Below are 23,215 nucleotides of genomic sequence, written 5' to 3'. Positions count from 1 at the left end.
TATTCAGTCACTTTGTTAAAAGTTAAACTTTAAGCTAAAGTAGCAATTTGCCAAAAAATGGATTCTACATACAGTACAGCACCAGAGTCATACTCTGACTATTTGTGGAGGCTATTTCTTTTACTGCAAGGCTATTCTTGGACTCTTAAAGTGCTTGCAATTGAAGTGTATGCCAGGGGCAGGGGAGGCAGGACAAGGAAGACAGAGAGTGGAGAGATATCTATTTTGGAAAATGTGACATCATGACAAATGTCACTTACAGTAAACATGAGAGGTCTTAAGAAGCAGTGTTTTACAAATGAAACAGGCGATAAAGACATAGGATTCATTTTTATTAATGGGTTGTGATGCCAACATTTAAAAAAAAAATTCTTTAAAAAGAACATTTGCCTAAACTCACGAACGGTTTACACTTACAAGACAAATCGGCTGGGAGGGACATTACAAGACCACCCACTGACCTTTTATGGGTCACTATCTGACCACATGGTACCCAGCTGATGGTACATATGGGGTATATGTCACGTGTATCATTTTTGACCAGGGACAGCAGGCTGGAAGGAGGAAGCAAGAAGCTCCAAGAGGGGATTCCTGGTTAGATCTCCCTTCTACACAACAGCACAAAAGCTGCATTCAAAAAGTTATTACCTGCTGGCAGGGTGCTGCAGGAGCTTTAGAAGGTTTTACGTCCAGATCCCAAAGTTAATAGCATTGAAGATTGTAAAAGAGAAGTGATCGGTGTGAAGGGGACAGAGAGAAGATGACTACCATAGATCAACATATGCAGTATTCCAACTCGTACACTATGTCAGAAGAAGTGTACATGGCACAGGAAGAAGACTGGGATAGAGACCTTCTCCTAGACCCTGCATGGGAGAAGCAGCAGAGGAAGGTAAAGTAGCAGGGTCAGAGTTATTATTTAATTTCTAAATGTGTACTGTGTGATGATTGAATGATTAAAATAATAATACAGATATACTGGATTCAGGATAAAACACAGAGTATCAAAGTTTCTGTGATATTAAAGGACAGATTGTTTTAATTCACATTTACCATCATCTCAGAAACACAAAGTCTAACTGTTTACAAGTTTGTCCCCACTCAAGACACAAGAATGTGGCAGTGGGACAACCCAGTGTATACTTAAAAAGCCACATCAGCTGGCAAGTGAACAGGTGGCTCCAACAACGCCCAGAAGCCTCAAGCTCTCCCTTCCCTGTCCTCAGCCTGGTTTAAGACTGCTTTTTTGGAAGGAGTGAGTTCAGGAAGATTGACAGATTGTTTTTTTTTCATACATAGACCACCGTCTATTTCTTGTCTGGGAAGGCTGCAAGGTGATCCTCACAAGGGAGGGCAAGAGGGGGCTGGAGAGAGAACGTTCTACATCTGTGGTTTTGGGAGCAGCTGGTCCCTAGTAATAACTCGGGGAGAGATGATTCCTTATAGGATCGTGACATTTTAGGCAGGAGGTGTCATCATTAGGTGGAATGTATGAGGAGAGGGATCAGGTGGCATAGCTGAGATGGAGACTTTATGATTGCCTATGACTTCAACATACATATATAGAGGCAAAGATAGTTACCAGATATTTAGTGACATCAAATAAGTTACTCTATCCTCCTGTGTCAGAAAGTTTGGAATAGGCTGAGCACTGTAGGGTTCAAAGCAAATGTAGAATGACCTTCTGCATTTTCCATAGATACATTTTATATTAGGATAGTGAGATTGCGCATAGGCTGCCTTAAAGTTAAATTCTAAGAGCAGCTCCAGATGATGCATGAACGGCCTCCATGGGAATTCTCCTGTGTTTGAACCAAAAAGTGAATGTGGTAAATTTTAAAGTGCAAATTTAAGTGCCAGGCCCATACTAAGTTGGGTGGGTCACAAATTCATTTTGCTACCCGTTTGGTAATTCTGTAACGAAAGTTTCTTCAATTCCCAATACATTTGTCTGTTACATTGAAATGGAATATTACAATATTTAGCATAGTTATATTTACAATGATTATTTTCTGTAGTGCTCATATTAAAAAAAGTTGTAGAAAACACGTATGTACCTTCCTGCACTAACCTTCTGCTTGTAGCCAAAAGACAATTGATAGGAAAGCCACTTTCAACACACAAGATTAGCTCATCCAAGCAACCCTGACATAATGGACACTTTGTGACTATTACAACACACTTAATGCACACAGTTCAGTTGTTTCCAACACATGCTAACCAAATTGGATTTTAAAGAAAGCTGCAGAGGGGCAGACAATGGAGCGTAACATTATGAAACACTTATGTTTTTAATATAACTGGATATCTATATTTCCTATAAAAAAGACAAAATGACTGAAATCATACAAAAGTCAGAACATGAAGGTATCTGAAAACCAAAATGTATGTGACAAGACAGTGAAAACCTTATTGATGCAATGCAGATAATAAGAGCTGGGGCACATTTGTAAATCTTGAGTAGTGCGGATCAATCAATGGAATATTCCTGCTGATTGTCCCACATTAAGCCCATTGTTATGACGAGTTATCACTCTGAAATGGAATGTTCTCCTGTAGTCATTAGGCACAGGGACAGCGGAGACATAAGCACTGCATTAATTTCATTAATCTTGACTTTGATGTCTGTAGCCACCCATGTTCCACTTTAACTATGGTGCTTGGTTTCTGGCTACTCGTTAGTCTGACTAAATATACTAATAGACATTATCAATAGATAACAGTTTTCCATTTAGAATTTGTTATTTTCCAGACTGAATTCCATATAATGCAAAGTGATCTGTCGACTACCAACTGTTACTAACTCACAGGATTGTCTTCTGATTTTTTCTTCTAGCATCCCAGAGTTTCATATGTGTTACTTTCTTTCAATTATAACATGACAACTGCTGTGAGTCTCTGAGCATTGCTTGGCCCCTGGGCAGCTGCCGCTTTGCACTGCCGTAAAAATAACCATGGTGGAGCGGTGAAACAGAAACACATACTTGATATCTAGATCATGCATACTCATTTTATGTGGTCCTGAGCTAGCAGAAAAACGTACATGATATTATAAAGCCGGCAAGCTCTAGGTCAGCTAGGGTAGAGAAGCACGCGTGGGCAATATCTGTCCCATTTAGCTTGATAACCATACATCGCCAGGTACATCTTAGATCACATAATGCTTTTTTTGTGTAAAGATACCATCTGCAGGGTGTTTCCTGTCACAAAAAGGTCTTGTTTTTGTTTGATGTGACATATGAAGTGATCTGCATGCAAAGTTAGAACTGGTACGGGATTTATGTAATGCTGGTGTTATCTCTACTGTGGGATAATGACATATTCAGGTAGTGTTAGGGATGCTTAGAGAAATAAATAATACATGTAAATGATATGACAAAACTAGAATTGACAAACTAATACACACTGATACAATGCTTTAATATACCCGAGAACTTCCCAGGGCATGCTACCCGGAGCTGTCCATCTTCTGAGGGACTGGCTTCAAGAGGGGTGGGGCTAGTCACAAGTGGGGTGTGGTTATATGTGTGGTAGGCAGGGCTAGCCCTAGACAACATTAAAAGGATTAGGAGGGGTTATGGGTGGGTAGTATGTTTAATACTGTGGCGTAACAATCCTTCTCACTGATTGGCTGCTTGAAATTTAAAGGGACCACTCAACTGCCCCCCCAGCTACCCCCTCCACATCTTCACTACGCGGTGTGCAGTGCCTTTTAATGCAATCTATGGAGGCTGTATTGAGCTGATCAGAGATCTCCATTGTAACTGACCCATTGAGGAGAACACCAGAGGACCTGGTCCACCAAGAGAACTCCAGCCCATAGAACCTAGGCCCAGGATACATCACTGGCCGGGTGTTAGTTACATATTAGAACTTACGAGTTTATGTGTAGGAAAACCCACTAGAGGCAAAAATTCTAGTAGCATTGTTCCACTACTCCTGTTATGTTTCTCTTTTGTTGGCCTGTTGATTAGCCACTGGAGGGGCTATTGATGACTAGTCACTAGTTAGGTTTGTGATGGTGTACTAGTGGCTGTTTCCACAAACCAGCATTGCCATCACCCATTCTCTTTGCTTTTCCCTGTTCTGTCTTTAAATCCTGCTGTTTCATCTTTTTTTTTTGTAGTATCAGTCACCTGTCATGTCCTTCGATACATATATTGGGACCATAGCAGTCTACCACCTATACAACTAACAGGGCTTGACATGATACAAAGCCAAGGACTCACCCCCTGGGAAGGATACTTAGGGTGCGCCAGGTCCCCACGGTCTTCTGTAGCAGGGCTCCTCTGGGAACCCTAAAAATAATGCTATATTACGTGCAAGGTTTTAGATGTATTTGCCCTGTGAAGTGTAGCATTTTAATTTCTTGTGAGTGTCTGCTAGGACAATGTTACTTATACACCTAAAGCAGATTTCACTTCTACTTCTGAGATATATAATTTTCACCCTTCTATATTTATATATATTAAGATTTATTGTTTTTTTTCCAAAGGAAAGGAAGGGGTGGGAAACAGAAAAGAAAACAAAGGGGCAGAGAGGGGGTATAAAGCATATGTCCGATGCAGCGGACTCATCCAAGCTGTCATGGGTACATGCAGTCCCATCTTTAGAAGCACAACTTTCAGGCAAAACATTCACAATATTACCACGATAATTATCTGCTATTTAACCCCTTGGCTGCTAAGCCATTTCACACCCTGGTGCTAAGCTAGTTTTCGGCATTTTGGTGCATCTCACGTTTAAACGTGTTTCAAGTAAATTTCTTGGGAATAAACTATAATATAATATATATATATATATATATATATAACAAACCATATATTGTTTTTTTCAGCACACCCAGCAGATTCCAAATATACCATTTTTATATGTGTATGTCTCATTAGGTTTGCAAAATACAACCAAAAATGGGAAAAAAGTCTAATTTTTCACTTCCAACTCAATAAAAACTAGTTTGTAATGTTATTTTTCTAAACTCTAATATCAAAACCTGTGTTGCTAAATATTTGTAGTAGGTAACCGGTCTAAAATAAACAGACATTGAGAATAGTAGACTGTGTTTTTCTAATATTTTATTGCTAAAAGTTAAATTTATTAGACTATCACAAAATTCATCTTTAAATTTAATGCATGGCTGCCATCAATTAAACAGCTCTAGCTGCCCGGGATGTTAAAATATGCCAACAAAACTATATATTTTTAGAAACTACACCCCCAGCCGCAGCAAATGAGGTCTTATTTGTATTTGTATCACAAATCTGACTTGCACAACAAATAAGTGAATATCACACAAATAAAAATAAAAAATAAATAAAATTAAAAGCGACAAGTTCATTTATGTCTTCCGCACTCCAGGTTTGTCCTAGAAACACATGCAGCCCCTCATTTGATGCACCAAGGGGTGTAGTTTCTGAAAATATATACTTTATGTACCATAATTTAACTTCCCAGATGTCTAGAGCTGTCTAATTGCAGGCATCACCCCTAAATGTTTTAAGACAATTTTTTAACAAGATTCTCCAATCTGCCATATCTGAAGTTAAGGTGGTCGAGACATCTGGGAAGTTAAATTAGGGTACATAAAGTACACATTTCAAGAAACTACACCCCTTGGAGCTTCAAATGAGGGGTTACATGTATTTCTAGGACAAAAGTTAAGTTCACAGATAATGATGGAATATGTCGCTTTGGCTAGAAAATATGTTTTTTCTAACCATAGCGACATGTTCATTTGTGTTTTGCGCACTCCAGGTTTGTCCTAGAAACACATGCAGCCCCTCATTTGATGCGCCGAGGGGTGTAGTTTTTGAAAATATGTACTTTTTGTGCCATAATTTAACTTCTTACGTGAGCAGTAATGCCACGTCAAGGCTTCAACCCTAATTACTGACCATTCACACGCCTTTCATATCTCCATTCACTCGCAGAAGCACACACCATACTTTCCATACATTCACTCACAGAAGCACACACACCATTCTTTCCCCTTACAATCCCAAAGAGATGATCGTAAAGGGAGAAAAAAATCACTTTTACAGCAAAAAATAAGTTTTGCAGTAAAAATGCAAGGGGCTCCAGGGATGACATGGTTAACTTACGTACTACAGGCTATATGGCTGATTTTTGCAGTTCATCTGGATTTCAAAAATTGCCTTCCTCTACCATTGGCTAAATTTAACCCCATGATCAAAGGGATCATGGGGTTAAAATTTAGTATCGACCATTTTTAAAAAGGGAATGTGACTTTTTATAGCTGTATGATCGCTGTGGTAACATTGGCTACCACAGAGATCATTTAGCTAGAATACTTAAACTTTTTTTTTTTTAAAGTTAAACCAGTTTATATTTAGATAATTTAATTTGGGGGTCTCTAGGCAATTTTGATCTTTATTTATCTGCCTTTAGAGACCCCCAAATCATTTTTTTTACTTTTTTTGTACATTTTTATTTTTTTAACATAATATTTTTTATTCTTTTTTTACAGGCATTATACCGTTGGAAAGGTGAGGCGATTACCTTTCCAACGGTATATGTTGGGGGTCTGTAGCTGCTCAGATGCCTGAGATACAGGCATCTAAGCAGCATGCCCCCATACCGTGAAAACTGACAATTGTCAGTTTTCAATAAAGTTGCGCGGTGACGTCATCGCGTCATTACGCGCGACGTCACCGGCCGGATCGGGTGATCCCAGTGATGCCCTTCAAAATTAGGGGCAGATCGCCGGGCTAGGTGGTGATGGGGGTCCACAGACCCCCATCAAGGTAGGAGAGTGCTAGCGACGGCATGGTGCCGTCGTTAGCACCTGACTGGGACTGCTAGCGACGGCACTTCTGTCCCTTTTTCTCAAATTCTAAATTGTACATCTTTAAATACTAAATACATCAATTACACGGTGTTGCAGTTAAGCAACATACAGGATTGGAAACCCATGATCCCAGTCCTTTTTTCCCTAGTAGGTGGGTTCATTATCCAGCGTCCATCTGGCTAGGGTTGTCATATCACAGTCATATAGTGATGCCCTGCTGTACGTTGGATGTATAAGATCATATCAAGTTTATATATCCCCTAATAGACCCCTGCAGCCAGCACATGCAAGCCTCTTGAACAAGATGGTGTACCCTTGAGCCAAAAAGGGCAAAAAATAAAGTATATTAACATTTGCCATTAACCTTAACATTAATAACAGTTACACTGAAAGCTTATATTAAACATATGTTAATATTATGCAAAATAAATAACCCTCCTTCCTGTCCTGACCTAATAGACCCTATATAATGCCGAGTTGAATCACTAACCTTTTTGCCTCATCTCCTTATCGACTGAATAATGCGTTTTGCAGGGCCAGCATAGACCTTCTTGCTGGAGAAACATGCTATTTGAGTTTCCTACTCAGAACACCTAAACAGTCAGCAACATTATAAGCCATAAAAGTTCACGTCATTGCATAGTAAAATGTCTTTAATTATGGTCATTAATTATGGTTCTAGTAGGTACTGCCCACTGTTGCCAGCACATTTTACTCCAACGGGGCATTGACCCTTTGTACATGCATGTCTGACAGAATTGCTGATCCTATGCTGTTAGGTTTATTGGATGAGGTGCAAATGGACATACAGCTCACTTGTGAAGACTTCTGACAGATGTAGTAATGACACAGAATCTGTATCCCAACTATGTTCCCTTATCTATATATAACCTCCTCTCAGACGCTGCATACATTTCAACTGGCACATTTGCTTTCTTCATGTGAATTCACGTCTATGTATTTCACTGTACTACACACCCTTCAGGGCCTAACCTATATAGGTTTTATTTTATTTTATCAGACATGTACACTGAATTTATATAGGAAGATGAGGAATACAATATTTTTTAATAAAATAGATGCCATGAACTACATAGGATCTTGAGCTAAACTTTCTTATGAAAGTCTCTTCTTTTTTTCTTTAAGGTCTTTTAATTGATTAGTTAGTTTTTACTAGGTGTTTTATCAGTTTTTTTAGTGTTAATAACCCTTTAAGCTATATTGTATGTGTTACTGCTACCTAGTAGATATTGTCAGTCTGCCACTGTTATATATATGCCATTTATAGTAAAGTAATTCTTTTTGTAGATAAAATGTAAGTTTATAACTTTGGCTCATGAGGTTTGTTTCAGAATAGCTTTGGTAAATAGGAAGAGGTTGAAGGCAGAATGCTCAGAGAAGTACTAAATGAGATTTAATATTGATTATTATATTGAAAGTAAATTAATGCATTTGGGTACTAAAACATACATACTAATTCCATGCATCTGTGTTATTGGTACACAAATTCATCACTTTTGAAAGACATGGCACATATTAGTCGCCTCTAAACTCCAATGCCACTCCAAATGCCACTCCAAATGCCACAGTAGAGGTTGTTGTTATCAATAGTAACTAATCTTCTATATAAACGATTAATTAGGCCTCATTTAGCCACCCATTGGGCACCTCTTAAGTTTAGATACATGTTCTGCATAAGCAGTCCTCCATTATATTTATTAATTTGGTATCTTATTGTACTTCTTCATATTCAGTAAAATCTGTTTTAGGAACAGGTGGTCAAAGGGCTTAATTACGGCTATCTTCATTATGTAAAAGCTTATGCGTTGATTATTTTCAACAAAAAAAGAGCAGGGTTTTTGTTCTGTAGTCTACTTCTTATACAGCATATATATTTATCGACAAAAGCAGCAAATACTGGGAAATCGTATTTTCCCTTAAACTGAATCATCAAGGATGCTGACTTAAGGTCATCCTGAAATGTCCATTGTCCAGACTCCACACCTAGCTGAGAAATGTGTGTGAGTGTTGGGCGGTAGGGTCAGTCCTGGACTGGCCATCTAGCACATCAGGCAAATGCCAGGTAGGACCATGGCCGATAAGACCAAATGTAGCTTCATTGGCAGATCAGTTCCTGTACTGTTGCTATGGTAACAACCTATCAGTGTCACTTTTGTGTCATATGATGATTACATCTTCCCAACAAAAATATTAATGAGGCAAGGAAGAAACAGGTAATGACAGACCAGTATAACCAAAGTAAGATCTTCCTATAGTGTTCAAAATATGTATATATATATATATATATATATATATATATATATAATCTTATATACAACTTATATAGATTGACACAGTGCATACAGCATACAGCATTCACTGTCTTATTTAAAATTAATATATTCATTTGAATCTCTGATGCCAGAAAAAGGATAAAATGTGCTTGGGGTTATTATCGCAAACAACTTATAAAATATATTATTTATTACTATTATTATCTTTTATTTATATAGCGCCAACAATTTACATAGCGCTTCTTACAATACATATATTCAACAAAGTGTTTCAAGAGCACCCAGGAAGTCTACGTCAGCAATTTAAATGTAAAATGACAGTCACTTGTGGGCATGGGGGATCAATATTATTATTATCTTTTATTTATATAGCACCAACAATTTACGCAGTGCTTAAAGCGATCATTAAGCAGTATTGACACAAAAGATTTTTTAGACAAAGAATTGGGATGCATGGAATATCCATGATAGCTGGGCCTAAAAAATGAGAGTCCAAGTACTGATGAAATCGATACACTACTGTCTTAGGTGATAAGCAAACATTTGTAGCAACTACGTATGTTTCTAAATACATATGTCCCAAAAGTTTACTTTCAAGTTTGTATACATTTGTATGGTGTAGATTCTTAATAGAAGGCCATTTTTACATCAGAGATACATTGCTTTTGAAATGATGAGTCTACTGCCGCTATGACAGAGGCGTATCTACTGAAAATAGCGCCTATGGCAAGCACTGAAATTGCACCCCTGTCCAAATATCTAAAACGCATTTATTATATATAAATATTAGTCCCTGCTGCAGATATATATATATATATATATATATATATATAAATATTAGACCCTGCTGCCGATAGCAGGTATAGATCAACATACAAACCCAGATCAATTGAAATTCACTTGTGATCTCAGCACTGAAGGTATAGATCAAATAAACAGAATCAGACATACAAATCCTGTATTTGCAGGTACACAATAATAATATATGAAACGTAGCATCGCAGGTATAGATCAAATAAATACATGGAAACCGCATTTGCAGGTATTAAACAACTGAATAAGACATTTTAACCCTGTATTTGCAGGTATACATAAATAATGTATGGAAACATAGCATAGCAGATATGGATCTACAGAATAACACAAAAACCCAGCTTTGCAAGTACAGATCAATTGAAATTCACATAAAAACACGGCATTTAAAGGTATATTTAAAAACCCCTAAATTACAGGCATAGATCACAGGTTGCACACCAGCCCTGGCGTCCACACTGCCCACATAGAACCTGGCCAGCACCCAGATTACACACATAAGATTTGCCATCTTTGTCCCCAAATAGCCCAGCACAAGTCAGCTGTGTCCCCAAACAGCCTGGCCTGTGCCATCTTTGTCCCATATACACCCTGCCTGCGCTATCTTGGTCCCCAAGGCTCAAACCTCCTGCTAGTGCCATCTTTGCCCTTCCACAATTATACATCTATGATACACAAACACTTTTACAGTTACTCACTAATTCACACTTTAATTCAGACAACTCCACATCCGCATTAACTCATGCTCTCTCATTCAGACAACTCATCCACACATTAACTCATGCTCTCCCTCATTCAGACAATTCATCCACACATTAACTCATGCTCTCCCTCATACAGACAACTCATGCTCTCCCTCATACAGACAATACATTCACATATTAACTCATCCTGTCCCTCATTCACTCAATGCATCCACACATTAATTCACACTCTTTACTTATATCTACCCCCTCTCCTTCCCTTATCACTTTCTAACCCCTCTCCTTCCCTTATCACTTTTTAACCCCTCTCCCTCGCTTATCACTTTCTATCCGCTCTCCTTCCCTTATCACTTTCTAACCCCTCTCCTTCCCTTATCACTTTCTAACCCCTCTCCCCCTTCTCTTACCTTGAGGTCCAGTGACGGGAGCACGGGGCTTCTGTCTTCCTGCACTGCTGCGGTGCCCGCTGCTTCACTGCTGAGCGCCGTAATATGACGTCATATTTCGCCGCTCAGCAGTGAAGCAGCGCGCACCAACGAGCGGCTTTTATGCGGGTTGCTAGGTGCCCCTCTCCTCCGCATCAAAAAAAAGGACAGCGTTTAAAAGCTGCTCGCTGGTGCCGCTGCTTCACTACTGAGTGCCGAAATATGACGTCATATCACGGCACTCAGCATGAAATGCGGGCACTGAGACGGAGGTAGAGGCCTCGTGGAGGAGAATGAGGGGCGCCGAGCGGTTGCTCTCTCTCCTCTCTCGACCCTCTCTCTCCTCTGCATCAAAAGTTTTTTTTTAAAAAAAAGACGGCGCTCACTGGCTCCCCCTTTCAAATGGCGCCTATGGCACGAGCCATAGGTGCTATAGCCTAGATACTCCTCTGCACTATGAAATTATGTATAGAACACTAAAATGGTAATTTCTAGAACTAGAACAAAACGAACAAGATATAGAGTCATTTAAAATGCTAATTGTCAAAAGCAGCTAATTCTTTGTAAATGTTCCAGCAAGCGGCATCAAATTTCATGTATTTCATGCATAGTTCACAAACGGGGCACTGTGACCCCACATAATGCCATTGCCCACAAATGTGGGAATTTAAGTTGTTTGTGAATAAGAAAAGGTTGTGTCATAATGGAAGTAGGAGGGATTTATTAGCTAAACTACATGTTTAATGTACCAATACACTCTTTAACATGTAAGAAGAGCTGATTAGACCTCGCATAATGCATATAATAAACCAATATGAACAGTTGGCTGCTAAATTGAATGCTCGTGAGCCTCTATAGTAATAGAGATTGTTGAAATCATATTGAAAACCTAATTTCTAAAGTGGTTGGTCATTTACTGTAAAATCCCACATAAGTCACTGAAAGGCAGAACCATCTTTTGGGGAAAGATGTAAGTGATTTTGTTCACCTATGAGATGGTAATTAATTTTTGTTTTAAAAATTGCTCATTTTGTAAAGATCAAACTTTCTGTTGCACAATAAACATTATTTCCTGCCATACAGTGTCATACTTGTCAAGTAGGATGGAGAGGAGAAGTGGACAGCCCCTTTGAAGGCTTTTGGTGAGCAGAAATAATACTATTGCCTGTAGTGCTGGGACCACTAGGCATGCACTCCTGCACACAAACACACACACCAAATCTTGTTATGTGTTATGGACCTAGCTCCACTCATCCTTGGATGTAGCAGGAACTGCTGAATCAGTAGTTGTGAAGCAAGCACTCATCTCACACAAACAGTAGAGCACCGAGGGCCCAAAACCTGAGGCCCCCAGGGATGTGCCTTTGTCACTGAGCTGAAAGAAGAAACCTCAGGATCCAACAAGGCTAATTCCCGAAGATCTATTAATCACATCACAAGTGGGAAAAGTTGCAGAAACTTCTTCACGTATTTTGCACATCAAGCTTACAATTAAGCACTTTACTGCTAGGAACATATAAACTTTAAGTAACATAGTAATACATTGGTAAAGCAGAAGTAAGGTTTTTCAATTATATATAAAAGTCTTCAAAACAGATTTTTCACATACAAAAAGTCAGTAATGATACTTAACAGAAATGTAGTAAATTATAACTGCAAAATTGCTAAACTTTAATACATCTCCAATTATTTAAAGAAAATGAAAAAAGGGAAATTTCAGCAGGAACTGTAAAACAAATTGCAGGTTCCCCGTTTCAACTCTCTGTAGAGAAGTGCATTATTAGCAATGAGAAGCAAATACAAATTGCATCTAATTTAATAAAATATTTTCCTTATAAGGAATTTGCCCATTCAACATATTAATTACATTACATGAATGCCACTGTTGTGATCGGATTTTCATGTTCTGCTCGCCCAGGGAAAGAAAATCTCATTAAAGATTAATGATTTCATTATATTTCCAATATAAAAATCAAAACTATAGAACACAATTGTCCCTTTTGTAAAAAATACACATTTAATTAAGAAAATGTAGGAAACAATAATGCTTAAAATAATCTTGAATTCTGCATTGTTTATCCCAGAGTAGGGTAGTGTCATCATAATAATAATAATAAAAATCACATTGTATGTATTTCTCTTATGATTTATAACTTTGTGGAACGACAGAACATGATTTGTAATTTACAGAACATATTTTTTTTGCATACATATGATTTTCTATTTTACTGTTTTTTCAATCAATAAAAATCACATAAGATATATTATTACTTAAGATTACTTTTAAAAGGTAGGTCGTCCAAAAGGTACAGTTATTGGGAATTTGTCATGTAAAGACGCTGCGCTGAGCTATAATGGTTTGCATGTGTAAGGCGAGTAGGACAAGGAATCCAGCATCATATAACAGATGCTATTCCGGACTGCGGATCCTTTAAAGGCAATGTCTAAATTAGATCAAGATTCCTTCTCTATAGGAGGGGTGGATATTGGGGGAAGTCAGAGGGGGTGTGAGGTCACTAGGATATTTGTAAAGATGGACCAGGCTTAATTAGGTTATGGCATTGAATATAAGTGGCAGGAAAAATGCATTCTATGGTGGGTGGGCAAAGAGAGGTGAGGTGAATTTGTGCCCATTTGCAAAGATTTAGCTCAGGAACCATTTGTAGTAGTAATGAGCTTAATACAATGAGGAATCATCACAGTACTATACTTTTATTTGTTTTTAATCAGTTGTAGTGGTGGTTTTAGATAATGGGTCTACCAAAACAAAACATTTACTTTTTTAAAGGTCCTTTTGTGCGAGTATAGAAAAATACATAGGAAAATGTGGGGTCCACTACAGTCATCAGAAGAATCTAGAGTTAGTCTAGTAATTGAATGCAAACAATCAGAACGCAGTATGTGTATTGTTTTCTCCATCAATACCAAATGCTAAATAAAGGGATGCCTCCCAAGGGTCAGTGTTTAATAATATATATATTTGTCTTTGAGGGCTAAAAATTGTTCATTAGGTCACAAAGTTCCAAAAAAAGTATTGCCAATGCCCCCAGCTCAGCCGTGCCAAAAGTCATACCTCTGAGTGTCCTCAAGGCCTGCTGTTGTTAAAATTTACTTGGGTCATCTGCTCTATTTTTTGTGTGAGTGATCAGGCTTTATGATGGCTTTACAAAGATCTTCTGTCAGGATACGATGTGCATAATCAGATGAAGACCCATCACCATTAAACATGTAACCTCTAATGAAATCCCTGGGCTAACCCATTCAGTGCCTCATAACCTTTAAGTGAAAGAAGAGAAGTGGAAGATAGTAGACAACCTTGAAATTGTGTGAGAGAAAAAAAGAGAGAACAAGAATGAGAAGAAAAAGGAAAAAGCCCACAAGCCCTAAATGGGGGGGTGTTGAAATACAGAGTCCCACCGCCAGCAGCAAAGACGATGCAGACAGGGGCCCACATTAACCCTGGAGCACCAGAGGCCCCATACACCCATGTCCTCACTTCACTATTGTTTTAAATTCCCCAGACCCCATGAAATGTATCCACCCAAGCCAGGTGGGGTATATGAGGGCATCTGACCAGAGGCAGACTTAATAAGCTCTTCCATCACCCTGATCGCTTCAACTTTTTTAACCATGATGAAGGAGCAATGCACCTGGGGAAACAATAGAGGGCAGTCCTCCAGCTTCTGGATAGTCGAATGAACCTTCTCCAAAAAGGGACGAATTATGCAACCCACCACACAAGTATGAACCAACTCGATCCTCACATCCCCAACACCCTGGGTCGGAAGTCAGAAAAATTCTGGCCATCACTGTGGGCAAAAGTCAAAATGCATTTTCCTGAAATGTGGTAGTTAGTTAATACTTCTGGATAAGGTTGACCACCTTTTCCGACTGCTGTTCAGTAAGTATCAGTCCCAAAAGATCTTCCCACTTCCTTACAAAGGAGGGAGGGGAAGCATAATTCTCGGCCAGCAACAATTAGTAAATAAGCGATAAACATCTGGCCCGGGGCAGCTGATCATCTGCTCTACTTTATACCATAAACCCATACATGTTTAATTTCAGTTTCCAGTGTGTTCCATTGAGTACCACCTAAATTAAAGCTGATAATATTCTTTATGTTTTAATACATTTCTAGTGATATTTATAGAAATTCACCCTATTTAGAATTATTGGTACTTCTACATGAGTAATATGAGGAAATATATTCATAATACTCAACAAAACAAATATTGCCTCATAGGAAACAAAGGTGTAAATCTGTCACAGATCTTCAGGTCTACTGAAATAAACAGTGTAGTAGTGTTAATGGAACCCAAGTATGGCAAAAAATTGCAGAACTGCCCCACAAACAAGTTGGTGGTGCTAAAGTGCTACTGGCCCCTAGAGTTAGAGGGTATGAGGTCAAACTGCATGTGCATCCAATAGCCATCCTAAGAATAGGCATGTGTATAATATGTATGGAACGACAATGTTTTTAGCTCTATAATCACCTATGTTTTTACAGCACAGCAATACATTTCCTGTTGCAGGATTTGCCACCCATAATCAGTGATATGTAGTGTCTACTTGTGGGTCCAGGGCACATGGTGGCCTCTACCTTCTCTGATGTGGGCCTATAACCAACAATATGACCAAAAAATCTATCTGCTCTATCCCTGTGTTATGTGTATTTGTTTACTCCAAAGAGCCAATTTATATTATTTAAGTTTAAGGTGACATATTAAAGTGAAATATTGAATAGTGGTCACCTAACAACTGAATTGCTCAAACACAAAGCTTGTTACATTTGCTAAAGTAGAGCTTTCCTTTTGGGTCTGGTGTCATAATTAGAACGTCACTGTCATAAAACCCTCAGGAAGATGTTACACGCACATTTCAGGCAGTAATAGTATCTGCCACCTGTCTTTTCATTTGGTATGGGCTAACCAAGCTCCCACATTCCAAGATGATGTGCTGCATGTATCCTATAAACCTGGCTTTGGGACTCTCCAGGATACCATTACTCTATAAATAGATTTCTAGGAAGCTGACAGATTTGCGTGGTTAGCCAGACACTACAGAAAAAAAAGTGGATATCTTTAAAGAAACAACATTGTTAAGTGTAATGTTCTTAAGATAGGGACACAGCTGATCCAAGGATGGAAATACCTCTCACCCTTAACAAATGTCGGGTAACACTTCAACCTAGCAGGAAAATGAGCTCCTGCCATAATCAATGGGAAAAAATAAAATAAAAATGTACAGGAATTCTGTGTATTCTTGCCTAAAATTAAAGATTGTTATTGAGATGCCTGTGCTCAAACCGTAGCCCATTTGTAGCCCTCAAGGACAGAAATAATATCCTTATATACATTTAATTAGGTCATACTAACAACTCAAGTGTAGAAATACAAATATGTTCATGAAACAGAGACAAATATTTAACACCATAGGTACGTCTTTTTTCATAAAAAGTCTAATATATATATGCAACGACACACCAATGTGTTACACATAATTTTTTGTCCATATACAGCCAATATTGTTGTATGGCTATCGACAAAATAACAATCATTTGCACAGAGAACTATGTTCTGTACAAATTATTCAAGAAGAAAGTTGTGGATGTAGTTGAATAGCATACCTAATGTGGGTGCTCCAGAGTGTACCCATCAGAAGCTGATCAGAAGGTGCTGTAGTGTATTTTGTTATCATCTTTTACTCTAAATTATTTTCTTCATCCCTTTTTCCTTTTGCAGACCTTCACAGCCTGGTGTAATTCGCACCTGAGAAAAGCTGGTACGCAGATTGAAAACATAGAGGAAGACTTCCGAAATGGACTTAAATTGATGCTTCTGCTTGAGGTGATTTCTGGTAAGTAATATCCTTTAAAACGGAGAACATAACAGAAGGAAGATGCAAACGAGCACCGAGAGAAAGGAGATTTAACTTCTAAATTTAAATCATTGTCACGATCTTTTAGGAAAAAAATCATATGATACACTATGGCGCAAAACCTTGTTTCAGAAGAGGTGCGTCTTACAAACAGAGGCAAAGGCAGCATTATCTGTTCAGTTTTCATTCCTGACCATCTCTGCCTTCTCCTAGCCTGCTAGAAAGGAGCAATCCACAACAGTCAACAACCTAATCTGTTTGGGTTTATTTAGCGTATAAAGTTATAAAAGCTAGGTTGAAAAGTGACAGGTCATGTAAAATAAAAAAACTTGTCGTTCCATGATTATGAACCCTGAATGTGCCTTAATATTGTAATTGGTTGTGTTCCTAAAATGCATGCATTGGATTTTTCCAGGGGAGAGACTACCTAAACCTGACAAGGGAAAGATGCGTTTTCATAAGATTGCAAATGTGAACAAGGCTTTGGATTTTATTGCCAGCAAAGGAGTGAAACTTGTATCTATCGGTGCAGAAGGTAAGTAAATTTGGAGGCATAAATATGTAAGTTAGCAGCCACAAGCCTTCTTTTCCCACTACAGCATGACATATGCAAGCAAACATTATGTGACCTTGCCACTGCTTGCTGAACAATGGAGTTCTGAGTTTATCATTCCCAAGAACAAAGGAATTTCTTTACACGTTAATTGGTGATACCGACAGAAGGGTATTATGAAATTCCTTTCCCATTTACAAGGTGATACAATGACAGATATGGAGTGGAAACATGAACACGTCTCACAAAGAGCATGGTAACTCAGTGACACTGAAAGCCTGTTCTCTGACAGTATGACCGCTGGTGTGTCACTGTAACACAGACTTGGAGACTTTTGAGATCTGTAGCTACTGTATAAATATAAATAATGTGTGGAAGAATACAGACAAAAGTGAATATTGGGAAAAACATTGTGGAATGTCAGTGCTGTGCATGTTGGCAGCAATATGTCCATACCACCCAATTGTTTTATTGTCATGGTTTTCATGTATGGTTGGGGAGATCATCTGATATCCCTTGAGTGGCCCACAATGCTGTGAAATTGATAGAGGTCCGTGTTGCTACCTGTGTTGGTTGGACAGGTAAGGTAGGAGAATAGTCCTGCCACTGCTCCACTAAATTATATTGGGCTACCACTGCCCTTGCATTTTATATTCCGAGTGTTCTCTGTGTATTACTTTGTTACATTAAGGGATGTGTAAATGTGACCTTCTTTAGGGTGTGGGGAGACACATACAAATTGGAGTTATACATGGCACTGTAAGAGAATCCAGATAAAGCTGGAGTTTTGTGTTAAAAGCATATTTTTTATCTTTCTCTTTCTACAGAAATTGTTGATGGCAACTTGAAGATGACTCTGGGTATGATCTGGACTATCATTCTGCGTTTTGCTATCCAGGACATTTCTGTTGAAGGTCAGTATTGGGTTAGAGAGCTACCATGTCACACAAACAAAATGTAATCATTGGTTTGCTACACTTGGTTCTGGGATTTTCTTCAAGGCCCCTCCTTACCCTGATAGCACAGGGGAACAGCCTCTCCCCACAACAGTCTCTCTGATTGTCATGTTCCAGGGGTTATTAATGCCCTGCTCCTTAGCCTGATGAGGCTTCATTAAAGTCATGGACCAGATCCTTCAAACCCAGCTTGGGCATCCAGACTGCACCATACTGGAGTTGGAGCATTGGCCCACCCTGCTTGCCAAAAGCACACGATCTGTGCATACAAAACACAACGGACATCATTGATCCCTGAAAATACATATCAGCATACCTGGGAACTTTCTAAATGAGCTGACCCTGAAACTCTTGAAATATTAACCCTTTAATAGCCCATTGTGAAGATTCTGTGTAGCGACTTGCCAAATGTGTTAACTAAATGGCTCTGATACTGATCCTCAAGGAAAGTTTGACTTGTCATTATTTGAATATACACTTAATTCCCCCCAGACTCCCCATGTTAAACTGCTAGTCTGTGCCTTCTTTACCCCTTGCTACCCCTCCTTCCAACATCCATGCTCACGCACAATTACACATCCATGCTCACACACACACACAATTACTCATCCATGCTCACACATACACATCCATGCTCACACACTAACATAATTACAAATGTATGCTTACACACACAGTAACACAATTACACATCAGTGCACACACACACACACACATAAGTACACATCCATGACCACACACACACATACATAATTACACATCCATGCTCACACACACACACAAGTACACATCCATGCTCACACACACAAGTACACATCCATGCTCTCACACACACAAGTACATATCTATGCTCACACACACACACACATCCATACTCACACACATATCCATACTCACACACAAGTACACTTCCATGCTTACATACATATATATATATATATATATATACATATATATATATATATATATATACATATATATTTATATATCTATATATACATACACACACACAAACACATATGCATACATCCAACCTCCCGCCCCCCTTACCTCTCACCGCTCCTGCAGCTGTCTCTCTGCGGGGGTCACATGATGTCACATGACCACGATATGTTCCTGTCTCCCTGTGCCGGTTCAAAATAGTTAAGGAAATGCCCTTCCGACCTGGATAAATTTTGAAAGGGTATGAGGAGACAGGAAGAAGGGGTCACACCGAGCCCCCTTGAGGCACGGACCTCTATAGTTACATTAATGCTTAATTGAGTCACCTATATTCAGGTAGCAAAACCACCATTTGGGAGTGTTATATATGATCACAGCAGTATAGAATAGGAAGGAGGCAGTTCCAGACAGTGTGACCCTGGGAATCACATGAGAACCTGATAGGGGCAAAAGCCCTGAGAGTTCCCAGGTATGCATATCAGTTAATTTTTTTGCTGCTTCCAAATATCAGTTTGTTTCACACTCATTTCCCAAATAATCTGTATATGTGCTTGGGATAGGTTGTTTTAACTAAAGTCCTAAGTGAGAGCGCTATAGTTTGGGCACATTTATCTTTTTTCATGAGAATTCAGAGCTACGGCGTATTTTAAATACAAGGCTTTTTCATTGCTTATAAAAAATATGTTATATGTTTTAGAAACATCTGCAAAGGAAGGTTTGCTGCTTTGGTGTCAAAGGAAAACAGCACCCTACAGAAATGTCAATGTGCAGAATTTCCACATCAGGTAATATTTGTGTAAAAATGATGCATATTGCAGTTATGTACATAAAGTTAATTAAAGTTTTCAGATAATATATTTAATGGGTTGAAAGCCTGGTTCAATAGTGTTTCCCTATGTCAGTAAAACACGGCCTATAGTATTAGTGGTTTACTCACTTGTAAGTGCAAAGTGACCATGTGCCATGAGATGGACTATTTAATGTATGGATGCAGATTTCATCAGTTGTCTAGGGCAACTGTGTCACATTGAAGGCAGTCTGTTTATGAGGAACTCAGAATTTAGGGACGTTTACTCGATCTGGGCAACTTGTGGAAGCCATCAGAATACAGAATATTTTCCCTGGTTTGGGCTAAATTTGGGTTAGTTTATTAGAAAATATCCAGAGATCATCATTCCTAGAATTGATCATCTATGGACCAATCTCACAAAGAGGAGTCCTGGTTTGGTACACTATAATATCTCAATGCATTATAAACTAAATATTACCATACCTGGAAACTCTTCAAGCTATGCTCCACTTCTCCGGGTTACTTTGGTGAAACACTAGGTCGCTATTTCTCCCCTTTGCAAATGTACGGAGGGATTTGTGAGAATCCCCTTTGCATTTCCCAGCCTCAACTCCTTGGTTTACAGGAGATACATTTCCTCCTTACCACTGCACACGAGTGGCATACTTACAACCAGCTCCAGTGCTGTCTCTAAAGAGACCCCCCACATACATTGTACAAAGTGTTCTTACTGATTTCAATGGGAGCACTTTCCTGCCAGTAATTGGCTGCTCCAAAAACTGGACATTTAAGGGGATAGTGGGCTGCTGCTATGGACCTTCAGCTACTCCTAAAGGCAAGTAATTTTGTATTTTTACCCTATAGGTAATGAATTCATATTATGGTACTTACAAATATAGGGTCTTCATTGCTATGGCTGTATGGGCAGAATGTTGTTGGTCAATAGGAATCATAACATATCAAGCAATAAACCCCATACCATACAGGGGCTTAGAAAATTATTTTCCCAATGTCCAATTATTATCGAGAAGCAATGATCTGTAGCTGTCATATTTTAATGTTATTAGAGATTTAAAAAAATAGCTATACAAACTTTGAAATGCAGCCTTTTCTTTTATTCAGTACTGCAGGAAACTTCTCTGTCCTAGCGTACATCCTTGTCTAGCATGTATACCATTACGTGTGACACATGTACAAATCACACACATGTCTGTTTTAGGGAATGGTAATGTTTACCCATAGTATGTTACCTTTAAATATGCATGGGTATCAGTGGGTATTTTCGCTGACTGTGTATCTCCATATACAGTGCTGTAAAAAGTGTTTGCCCCCTTCCCAGTTTCAGATTGTTAAACTCATTTTTATATTAGACAAAGATAACTTTAGATAAAGACTAACTGCACCCCTATTTACTAAATAAAGCATTTGACCAAATTTAATTGACAATTGGGTTCAATTGCAGTGCACACACCCAGGCATGCTTTCTGCCAGCCCTGTTGAATATGAACATCAATTAAATAGAACCTGTCTTACAAAAGCATTGTAGGCTAAAAGGTCTCAAAAGAAGCACAAGTCATTGACATCTATCAGTCTGGCTCTGGGAAAGTGAACTACAGTGAGAGCCATGATCTATTAATGGAGAAAACTTGGAACAGTGATGAAGCTCCCCAAGAATGGCTAGCCTACCAAAATTCCTCCAAAAGCACATTGACAATCCCACAATTCCACAATAAGAAAGAGAATGTGCAAAAATGGCATCCATGCCATCCATGCTGACCAAAAAGAATACAAAGGCTTGTGTCACATTTGCCAAAAGAACTTGAAAAAAAAAGAAGATGATGACCCACAAAACTTTTATGTGGACTGAGACAAAAGTGGAACTTTGTGGAAGATAGGGATCGCATATGGCAAAAGGCTGACACAGCTTTCCACAATAAGAGCATCATACCGAGAGTCAAACACAGTGGTGGTGGTGGGATGTTCTGAGGCTACTTTGCTGCTTCAGAACCTGGCCAACTTTCTATAATTCATGAAACCATGAATTTTGCTCTCCACCAGAAAATCCTGAAGGAGAATGTCCGGCCATCAGTTTGTGACCTAAAGTTCAAGCGTGTTTGGGTTACGTAGCAGGACAGTGATCCGAAGTACACAAGAAAGTCCACCTGTGAAGGTTTTGGAGTTGCCTAGTCGAAGTCGTGACTGAATCCGATTGGGATGCTGCGGCATGATCTTAAAAAGACAGTTCAAAAACATTCTAAGGTTGCTGAATTAAAACAATTCTGCTAAGAAGAGTGGGCAAAAACTCCTCCAGAGCCATGGAAAAGACTCATTGCCAGTTATTGCAAACATTTGATTGTAGTTATTTGTTTTGGTTTATTTTTCACATGGGTGATATGGGTTTTGATTACCTCTAACTTCAATAACTAAAAAGAACATTTAAAAGTTAAAATTACATTTAAAATTAGCTGGATGAGCTGAAAGATTTAAATGTGAAAAGTAAGCAAAAATAGAAGAAATCTAGACAAGTGGCAAATACTTTTTCACAGCACTGCATTGCATTGATAGTATATAGTATAGTATATTTTCTTTTATATTTTTTTAAAGTAGGTGCATATTTCATTGGTGTTACTCATTAATCTTTCTTTTCTCGTTTCTCTTTCCAATTTTTTTCTCCTGATGACTGAAGCTGGAAGGATGGGCTTGCTCTGTGTGCTCTCATTCACAGACATAGACCTGACCTTATTGATTATTCCAAGCTCAGAAAGGTACCAGTTGTCTAGCTCTTATTTTACTTAATACACATATCTGTACAAACGTTGTTTACATATCACCCTATAAGTATGTATTATATATATATATATATATATATATATTTATATATATATATATATATATATATATATATATATATATATATATATATTTATAGATATATATATATATATTTATATATAGTATATACCATATATAGTGGCAAGAAAGAAAGAGGACCATTTGGAATTACCAGCATACTAAATTTGTCCTGAATATTATATGATCTTCATCTAAGTTAC

At 38.4% G+C, this 23,215-nt stretch overlaps 1 protein-coding gene across 1 annotated transcript in view; it reads left to right on the top strand.

Annotated features, from left to right (window-relative positions):
• Nucleotides 1-521: 521 nt before the first annotated feature.
• Nucleotides 522-23,215, top strand: part of ACTN3 (actinin alpha 3) — a 31,828-nt gene continuing 9,134 nt past the window's right edge. The window contains exons 1-6 of the mRNA XM_053449588.1: nucleotides 522-892; nucleotides 16,786-16,900; nucleotides 17,337-17,456; nucleotides 18,302-18,388; nucleotides 20,070-20,157; nucleotides 22,849-22,927. Coding sequence (XP_053305563.1) covers nucleotides 761-892; nucleotides 16,786-16,900; nucleotides 17,337-17,456; nucleotides 18,302-18,388; nucleotides 20,070-20,157; nucleotides 22,849-22,927 — 621 coding nt within the window. The 5' untranslated portion in view covers nucleotides 522-760. The remainder of the gene's footprint in view (nucleotides 893-16,785; nucleotides 16,901-17,336; nucleotides 17,457-18,301; nucleotides 18,389-20,069; nucleotides 20,158-22,848; nucleotides 22,928-23,215) is intronic.

This window comes from Spea bombifrons, chromosome 10 (assembly GCF_027358695.1).
Source record: "Spea bombifrons isolate aSpeBom1 chromosome 10, aSpeBom1.2.pri, whole genome shotgun sequence".
Lineage (NCBI taxonomy): Eukaryota > Metazoa > Chordata > Amphibia > Anura > Pelobatidae > Spea > Spea bombifrons.
The sequence above is the reverse complement of the archived record's forward strand: the minus strand, read 5'-3'. Positions and strand labels throughout refer to the sequence as shown.